At 48.3% G+C, this 9,931-nt stretch overlaps 1 protein-coding gene across 1 annotated transcript; it reads right to left on the bottom strand.

The window, feature by feature from the left end:
* Positions 1 to 3,606: 3,606 nt before the first annotated feature.
* OTP (orthopedia homeobox) lies at positions 3,607 to 9,565 on the bottom strand. The gene is made up of 3 exons (XM_050328768.1): positions 9,529 to 9,565; positions 8,198 to 8,607; positions 3,607 to 4,431 (listed from the first exon to the last, which is right to left on the bottom strand). Exons 1-3 carry the CDS (start codon positions 9,563 to 9,565, stop codon positions 3,901 to 3,903), a joined length of 978 nt encoding a protein of 325 aa, XP_050184725.1. The 3' UTR covers positions 3,607 to 3,900.
* Between the last annotated feature and the right edge of the window lie 366 nt (positions 9,566 to 9,931).

The raw sequence follows: 9,931 nt of genomic DNA, 5'->3' as shown, positions 1-9,931 counted from the left end.
TTGTACTGAATTATTAGAGTAGTCTGTATTACAAAATTACTAATAAACATTGCTTCTGGCTCAATTTAGTCTGAACTCAGTGAACCTAACCAGTGGTGAGAAATCAAAAACCCTGAAATACCCAATGAATGAATCTAACTAATCAAGAAACCCTGCAGGAAGTAGATGCCAGGATTAATGAGCCAGTGGTTTCACCATGCCATGCTGTTATTTCTTCACATAAATGCCCTCAGATGAGATTACCTTTGTCATGAAAAGGAGAAAAGGAAGGTTACATACTTTCAACTGACAGGTTAACTGCCATACCTCCATTACTGCAAGATACATTTTCATGTGCAGAGATTTTTATTCTGAAAAATGAAAATTTAAAGACCACAACACAAATTAAACCACATTTTCATTTCTAAGAGCAGGGATCATTATTGCTAGTACAATAATATAATCCATTCTGCAGTGTTACCTGATCTCTTGCCTTGCACAAACTTTCTTCCCATATTAGTAATTGCGCAGTGATTGCAATCTTCAGCAGTGGGTAAGAGCAGATTCTGCCTTCCATGGGGATTTAAGCAGAGGAAGGGAAGAGAGAGAGTGTGTCAAAATATTTCATCAAGAGAGCAAATGAAAGGTTCAGTGACATTATCTTTATGTATATTCCTTAGACATTAGGGGTGATGTTGTGTTTAGAGAGAAGTATAGTTACATGAATATGTGCCAGTGTGGAAATTAATCCAAACATAAGAACATAAATCTCAGTCTACTTACACACTGGGTGGAACTGCTTAAGGAGAAAATGCACCTTAACATAAGCAAAGAAGCCCAGCTTGTAACAGCACCAGTGCCTGGTGTTAGCTACTTAGTCAGTAATAGGCTAATTGTTATTCAGCATAACTGTTCCCTCTCAGTTTATACAGAATTCACTCATTTATTTTGATCACTTTATGTGAATGAAGCAAAGCTGTTCATGTTGTTAGATAGAACTGCTCAGTGCTGTTTAATTTTTATCTTTTTACATCAGCACGAGTGAGATTTTATAATAAAATAATTCACACCCAACCAGTAACGTATGTGAGTGAAACCCGTGGTCCCCTTCCTTTCATCCACGTTAAATACATAAGAGCATCATCTTTGATGTTTTATGTTGTAAAGCTTCAGCAGGTGTTAAGGGTACATATAATTTCAAAAATCACCAGGACTCAGAACACAAAGAACTATTGCTATGGAAACAAATCAAATTTTTATCAAAGTTGGGTAGGATCAAAAAGCTTTTCTCATAAGCAGGACTACAGTTGCATTAAAATATAGAGGAAATGGCAGATGTTTTAGGAGTGAGCATTAAGCCAAGGGACATTTGTAAGGCCCCTTCCAAAGCACTGCAACGTTCAGTGTCAAGAATTGGATCTTATAGGTTGTGTCTCAATCCCCTGCCCCCAGCCAGAGCAAGCATTTTTCTCCACCATTAAAAAGCACATATTTTTTAAAGATCTTCCATACCACACTTTATGACATTCCTATATCATAAAGCTGTCTTGCTTATAGTAACATAAAGCAGCTGTAAAAATTGCACGCTTGTAAACAACCTTCCATACGTTTGGAAGAAGTAGAGTGAGATTTGCACTTTTCTGCAAGAAAGTGGAAACCTGTTTGCCCTCCTGGCAACAGGAGGCCACAGCATGGGGGGGAAGAGGCTGCTGTGGAACTGGGAAGACCAAGGGATGTCCCAGCTAGGCTGCCATTCCCATTGGTCCATGCAGGGTCACCCCTGGGATAGGGAGGCTGGAGGAACTCTGACCAGCCCTGCCCCATAGGCACCGTGTGACCACACCTTTGATGGCTAACCTAAACTGCTTATGAACTTGAAACTCAGTTAAGCCTGGGAACAGAGGGGCAGTTGCTCTACCCAAGGCTGGGCTGGGGCATACAGGGAGGGCTGCAAGGAGAGAAAGGACATGGTGACTTCTTATCCCAGGTGCTGCCATGGTGTGGATTGTGGTATGCGACCTATCTTGCCTAGCCTGGACTGTCTCAGGTTGAGCATCCTGGGTTGTTTCAGCACCTGCAGGAGCTGGCTCCTGCAGAAGGGTGCAGGGCTGCTTTCTCAGGTGACCCCCAGAGGACTCACTCATGGTCTGGATCACCAATAATTTATTCTGCTTTTATTTCTTTTTTAAATTAAATATGCATACATAATATGCACTTTGGAGCAGGCAAGGACCCTTCTGTGGATGCCTATGGAACCAGGCACTCTCAGGTGTGTAATTAAGAGGTGTGTAATTGATGTACAAGGAGAAGATATCTCAGTGCATTGCATAAAAGGCAAGGGCGAGGGGGGAAGAAGAAAAAAAGAAGCCCAAACCTGGTTTTTACAATGTTTGCCGATGTCCTGCAGTTCTTTTTTCTGCTGTGTCAAAGTTTGCCTGTGAGTAAACCAGGAGTTTTCTCTTCTGTGGGTTTTGCTTCTCCAGCAACCGTGCCCCCATTTCACATGTGGAAAAAAATGAAGCACCCTTCCGCTGCCTGCCTGCCCCACTGCCTGCTGTCCCACACCCCTCGCCCCTGCCCTTCTTCACCACAGAACTTGTTACTCGCAGTTTAAAGGCCAACCACACAGAAAGATTAACAAAAGTTTATTAATCATGAAGTATTAAAATTGTGACAAGTGAAAGGCATCAATGCAAAGATAAGCAAGCAAACTATCCCCAAACTTGTGACAAAGGACTCAGTGAATACCACAGAAGGAAGTCCTGTCTTTTTTTTTTTTTTTTTTTTGCCTGCAGTTGAAGACACCTCTCATATCTCACACGCCACATCAAAATCTATAATTCTTCATATCACATACTGAAAATGATTTTATTTATCCATTCACATTAACTTGATATAAACGCGTCCGGAAAAGTCAAGTAATATGTTTTATATTAGCTCAAACATTTATTAAGTAACCCAAAATTCAATAAATAAGCACAGACAATAAGTTAAAACATATCACGAATCGACCAGTATGTAACAAGAATGCTTTATCTACACAAAACATCCTATTTCACATCGTTTGTTCATTCCTCCAGCGGCCCTGCCCTGCGGCGGGGTGACCGGCACATGCAGGCGGGCGGGCCGCGGGGCCGAGCCGGGCCGGGCCGAGCCGTGCCAGGCGGGGCAGGGGGCGCGGCGGCGCCTCCGCCGGGGCTGCGGAGGGACAATAGCAGCAGGAACGTAAATAAATGCGTAAATAAAGGTAGGGAGGATCGGCAACTCAACTGTCACGAAATCAAAGATCCGAAAAAGGGAAGCGCTCTTGCGCGCTTATTTTTTCCCCCTTTTATCCCCTTTGTGTTTTACAAAAAGAAGCTTTTGATTTTTTTTTTTCCTTTTTCCCCCATCTCATTCGCTCTCGCTCATCAATGTTTAATCAAAATGGATTCGATTCTCTCTGGGGTCTCCGTGCCGTTTCGCGAACCCGCCCGATCGCCCCCCGACGGCGCCCTCGCAGCGGAGGGAGCCGGCAGCAGGTCGCCGCACCTAAATAAACCATAAAAATTATGAAAACAGAACTAAAAATGCATTTCTTTGCAAAGCCAAAGCCGGTCGGGCGCCTGGCGGGAGAGTCGGGTCTTGGCGACGAAGGGATATAGTGCCGCGCTCGGGGCGGCTGCGAGTGGTCCCGCCGCCGGGCGGGGCGGACCGCGGGGCACGGGAGTGCGCGGGGAATGCGCGGGGACGGAAAGGGTGTGGGGAGGGTCGGGGAATGTTTCTCGGCCCACAAACCAGTCTGTTGGTGTCTGATTTCAGATCCTGAGTCGACTCCCTGGTAAGTCGGGTGGGAGAAGGCGGGGGCGCGGGGCGAGGCGGCTGCGGGGACGGCTTGGGGCGAGGCGGCTGCGGGGACGGCGTGGGGCGAGGCGCCGGCCATTAAGTGAAACTCATGGAGACTGTGTGCTCTAGTGCTTTGCGGCGGAGGGAGGCGATGCTGGTTCCCCGCCACACGTCGCTGCTGTCCGGGGAGCTGCAGAGCTGGGGCGAGCCCGTCACGTTGCTGGGGCCGGGCAGGGAGGCTGGCACCATTCCGGGGAAGGCGGGCTGGTAGAGGTGGGATTGCAGCCCGGCGCCGTTGGAGCCCGCCAGGCTGTTGGAGAGCCCCATGGAGTTGGGGGGTGGCCCGGCCGCCAGGCTGCACTGGGACAGGGATTGCGCCATGGCTTGCTGCCGTCCCAGCGCCGGCGGCAGCGGCAGCTGCGACACGCCGGGCATGGCGGCGGCGGCCCAGCGCGTGTCGTTGGCGTGGAAGGAGCACAGGCTGTCGCCCATGGCGGCGGCGGCGGCGGCGGCCGCCGAGGGGAACTGCGGCAGCCCCGGCGTGGGCAGCAGCGTGCCCGGGGCGCGGAACACGTTCGTGGTCTTCTTGCGCTTCTTCCACTTGGCCCGGCGGTTCTGGAACCAGACCTGCGGGCGGCGGGCAGCGACACGCTCCGTTAGCCACCACCACCACCCCCCGCGGAACCCCGCCCCGGCTCCCGGCGCCCCCGAGCCCCCGCCGACTGCTGGCGCTCCTCACACCCGCAGCCCCAGGCGTGTCCCCGTCGTGGGTTAAAGAAACTGGTGGAACTTTTTATAACGAAACCAAGCGATGTGTCCCTCCAGGCACTGAGCCGTCTGCGGTCTCCCTCCCCCAGCGGAAGGCTCCGGGAGAGGAGCCTGGCCTCTCCCCGAAAAAGAAATCTAAATTTAAAAAAAAAAAAAAAAAAAAAAAAAAAAAAAAAAAAAAAAAAAAAAAAAAAACCACCACGGCTCCGGCTCTGGCGTGGACGCGCTCCCGAGCCGCCATCGGGGTCAGCTCTCTCGCCCGGTGACGCCGGAGTCCTAGGGCAGGAACCCCCCTCGCCAAACTGTCCGCATTTGGGTTTGAAAAAACATAACAAAACCAGAGATGGTTCAGGTGAGTGGATGCCCCTGGTGGCACCGGATCAGGGCTGACTTGATGAGTCTCGTCTCACCGCAGCCGAAAGCAAGCGAGACAGTCTTGAGCCGGGAGAAACCGCGTCCACCTGAAATCCAAAGGAACGCAGTACCCCGACCTGCCGCATTCCACGATCTCAGGCTCCGTACCCAGACTGAGAAAGGCAGATGCCCATTAGCGGGAATGAGCAGCCGTGAGGGAGCAAAATATTATATGGATAATCGAAAAATCGCGTTCAATTATGTTTTAGGGTTAATAGTTAAATTGCGGCTACAAAATCTTTTTATGTTTCATGGTTTGCTGGTGGTGTAAAGAATCTCCATCGGGTCTGATCGCCTAAGCTCATAGCTATGCTGCATATGCTTTTAAAATGTGAATGTTTCCAGTTGAAAACTAGTGCATGACAGATTAAAATGCAGGGAAAACCTGGGGGAGATTTTGAAAATGCACACATGACAACTCTAGAAATATATTAACCATGAGCATTTGGCAACTTTGGACTTCTTTTAAAATGCAACTAGCCCCTGAAAATTATTAATACAACAGTGAGAATCTAATGGAGTTTGGAATCTAAAAATCTACCTTGATGATTTCTGCTGTTACAGTAATATAGACATACTGTAAATGTATTTTAAAATATATAGCCCATTTAATTCCCCAGCTATAAATAGGTGAGAGAGAGAGAAAGCAAAAGAGAGGAGAGACAATATAATTTTCGTTTTTCTTCTTCTCTCTCTCTTTTTTTTTTTTTTTTTTTTAGGAGAAGAAGCTTTATGAAGATCTCATTGGAATCCAGTGGATGATTAATGTGAAGATTTGGTAGGAAATCTGGAGAGCTGTATTAAAGCTCAGATCTCAGGTTCATTTCGATCAGCCAGCCGTGAACTCTGGGCCGAATTCATTACACTTTAATAGTGCTGGGAGAGGAAGAAAATGCAATTTCTCATTCCATTAGAAAACTAGAAAATACTCTCAGCTTGTCCTCTATTAAGATGTGGCAGGTGACGGGACCATTGTGGGGGACACGGTGAATGGAATTACAGCACATTATTTTTGTTCGTATAAAATATTGGAAGGCAAGCCTGACTGTGCAGAAGTTATTTCACTGATTTGGTTTTTATGTAAATAAAATATTGAAAGTTAATTAATCCGTGCTAGAGACTAATGATTATGCTTATTATATTGCATTTGATCGCGTAATTTGCATGATTCTCGCATTGCTGCTTAATAAGCCATTCCAGGTTATAAATAATTCCGAAATTGGTTTCTAATAATGGCATGCTATAAAAAGAATGGTTTTATTACAGCAGCCTGAAAAGCAGAGCAATGTCAGATGTGGAACTGGAGTCCCGTTTAAGCATCAGCCACTTTAATAATTATTTAAATGTATCATATACATTAAATGCAGATCTAAAATGAAGAAAGCGGTGATTTATCCTGGCATCTAAAACTCTTAAAAATATATACAGCAGCTATAAATTAAGTATTTGGAGCATCCCTTAATCAGTGTGGAGCCCACGTACTGGAAGGAATATGTAGGCAATCTGTTAACTATAAAGAAAACTGTAAAGTACTCTTTTAAGAACATAAACCAATTACTATTTAATTTAAATTTGGTCAAGGAGCAGTCATACATTGGATTGTGAAGTAAATACATTAAATAATTTTTTTCCTTAGATTACATAATGTTAATCATTTTGAAATGTTAATTAAGAAGGTTATGTTGATCTGATTACTTTTTAAACTACAGAACATTATTGTAAAAAATATTTAAATTGCCACTCTATTAAACTGTTTTTATCAGCAGTCTCGAGCTATTAGCGTTGGTTTAAGATTATGCCAAGGCCATTAAAACACTTTGTCTTTCTTCCTACGAATTTCTTTGATGTGCTGTTAGAAAATAACTGTTTCCATTTTATATTTTACTTCATTTACCACACTCCTAATATTGAAATTGGTATCATTAACCTTTGGGAAACCCAATAAAGTTTAATAGACCTCGTTTTCTTTTTTTCACAGAGTCAGTTGTCCAATTATATTTTATTTGTGAATCTAATTTCTTTCTTAATTTAAACTAATTATAGTTCTGTGAAGACAGAGTCAAATTGTTTTACTTTTTAAAAGCAGACGTGCTTTTTCTGTCACGTTCAAGAATGGAATCTGTTTTTGTTAATTAAAACGTTCATGTAGGGATTTGTCATAACGTGTCTTTATTTAGTTGAGGAGCCTATGCTTGCCGAGAGGGATTTTGAACAGCAACTGCGGTAAGGTGCGGCAGCAGTCCCGGCTGTACTGAGCTGGGATGCACATCCCACAAGTACTTCTACTGTGCAGGCTTTCATTCTTGGGAATGGACTCTCCTAGAAAGTCACTAAAATAACCTTATAAACACAAAAACCACATCTGAGTGTAGTGCTTTGATGCCTCTAACCCTTCTCCTAATTTTGTTTACATTTAAATAGTTTCCTCTGCTCCTGTGTGCAGATGTATATATATTTGTGTGTATCTTTGCACCCATGTAGATATATATACTTTACAAAACAAAGTACACCCTAGATGTTGAAGACACTCGCTACCCCCTCCACCTTCAGGCTTTTTAAAAGCCAGTGTGGGGAAACTCCGAGTTCAAATACAACTGCCTTTTACGTAAGTGCCTTTTCATGAGCCCATGTGCCTTCCCGCGCCCTCCACTGCGGCCCTCACGGCCGGGGTGTGTGGCGGACTCCTTTTCCCGGCCGTGCCGCGGTAGCGCCGCCGGCAGCACCCTGGACAGCGGCCCCGCCGGCAGCTCCCCGGTCTGCGGGCCTCGCGGCCGCCGCCAGGCTCCACTTGGTGGAACAGCGGTCATTACCTGGCGGTTCGGCTCGGCTCTTAGGGCCAGGCTATTGCGAGGGCTGAGATTCGCTCCTCTAAGGCTGTGCCTCCCCGGACTTACTCCTGCCGTGGTCGGGCCGTGGAGTTCAGCCCGTGCCCCGCTCGGGACCACCGCGCTGTAGGTGGGGAGGGTAGAGGACAAGGGGACACCCCAAGGCGACAGCTTTGCGGAAAGAGGGGCGAGGGATGCCTGGTTTCAAGGCTTCCCGGCCAAACTGTTGCTTTCAGGGCTGGATTACTTCCCTCGCCGTCGGGCTGAGCTTTGGGTCACCCACCCCCCGCCCTGTCGTGACTGGACTCGCCGCCGGCCGGCTGTGCAGCCGTCGGTGAGACTGGGGAAAGGGCCGGCGGGCACTGCGTGGGGGCGGCTTTTCATACCTGCACCCGGGACTCGGTGAGGCCGATGCGCAGGGCCAGCTCTTCCCGCATGAAGATGTCCGGGTAGTGAGTCTTGGCGAAGCTCCTCTCCAGCTCGTTGAGCTGCGCCGGCGTGAAGCGGGTGCGGTGCCGCTTCTGCTTCTGCTGACCCTGCTGCTGCCCGGTCTGGCTGGGGTTCTGGCCGCCCTGCTGGCCTTGCTGCTTATCGGCGTCTTTGGCGCTGACGGCTAGGGAGCTGGGGTTGGATCCCACCGTGGTGATGTCCTCCCCCGGCAGCAGGGTGGTCCCTTCCACCGTGTCCGAGTTGGGAGCCATGTCTCCCGGGTGTCCCCCCGGATCTGAGCCCCCTACGCCCAGCCGACACTTCACCGCCTCGCGATGTCCCAGCAGCTCAGCTGCATCTTTCATCCCTGCGGAAGCAAAGGAGCGGCAGTCACTCCGCTGCTGCCAGGTATGGATCCATCAGAGCCGCTTTTCAACGTACTGAGCTGGCTAGAGGCATCCAGCCATCGCCACCGCCTCCGCCCCACCGTCCCCCAGCAGCCCGCCAGACCCCCAACCCTGCTCGGCTCCGAGACGCACAGAGACCCCGGCCCGGCGCAATCCGGGCGGAGGAGGGAAAACTTTACACCGAACAGCTCCTCTTCCTGCTGAAATAACCAGCTCCCTGTCCGACCTCCCCATGCGAGATGAGGGGAAGGGAAGAGGGGGAGGGCAAGTTTTACCGGATTCAACTTGGGTTTTCCAGCGGAGCTGGTAACAGAAAGAGATGGAAAGAAATAAGGCTCGAACCGCCCTGCTGCGGGGAGCACTACCTCCCCGACAGATGCGCGGAGACCTCGGTCTGTCTAGCCGATCTTTCCCCTCTTCTCCCTCCTTTCCTCTAAACAAACTCAGGAATAACCATCAATAGATAGATACAGATATTTCTCTTTTTTAAAAAAAGGAAAAGAAGGAGAGAGAAAAGCGAACAGGAAGAGGCCATCCGGAACTCTGTAAACATCATCAAGCTCATCTGTCCTAAAATAATAATAATCATCATCATAGTAATAACGTGTAGGTATATATACAAAAACAGGGGAGAAAAAAATGTAAATTATCCACAACTCGCTGTAGATCTACATACTCCGTAAGTCTCACTCCCTCTTCTTTTTTATGTTAAATCAAATTAAACTTTAATACAGTACAATTACTTTTAAAAGAATTAGCCCATTTAGATCGCATTAAGGTAAAATAAGGAACAAATTGTCAATTTCCTGCCCCGGCTTCTTCCCCGTTCGCTGCCGCCGGTGCAGCCGCCGCGGGGCGGGGGGGTGCCGGGGGAAACTCACCGAGACGGGCGTCCAGGAGGTCGGCGTGAGACAGCATCGCGCACCGCTCCAGGGCGAAGGCTGTTCCCCCCCAAATTTTAGCGGCCTTAAGTTATTTAAAATAGATATAAGATATGAGATATATATATATATATATATCGTCTAAATGAAAGAAAATTCGGTGTGTGGTTAAAAAGGGGGTCTCTTGCATTATAATGTCCTTTAGAGAGACGGGGAGGTGCTTAACACTTCAATGAACCCGTGAGCAGCTCGGCGCGGGGACCAATCAGGAGGGCAGCCTGCAAATGTCAGCGCCCGGAGCGCCCCGCTCCGCCCGCCCGCCGCCCGCCCGCTGCCGCCGCCCCGGCCTCACGCCGCCCCAACCCGCCTGGCCCGGCCCGGCCCGCGCTCCCTTACCCTGCTC

The sequence above is a fragment of the Myiozetetes cayanensis genome, unplaced genomic scaffold, assembly GCF_022539395.1.
Source record: "Myiozetetes cayanensis isolate MyiCay16 unplaced genomic scaffold, myiCay2020 scf4, whole genome shotgun sequence".
NCBI classification, from domain to species: Eukaryota; Metazoa; Chordata; class Aves; order Passeriformes; family Tyrannidae; genus Myiozetetes; species Myiozetetes cayanensis.
The sequence above is the reverse complement of the archived record's forward strand: the minus strand, read 5'-3'. Positions and strand labels throughout refer to the sequence as shown.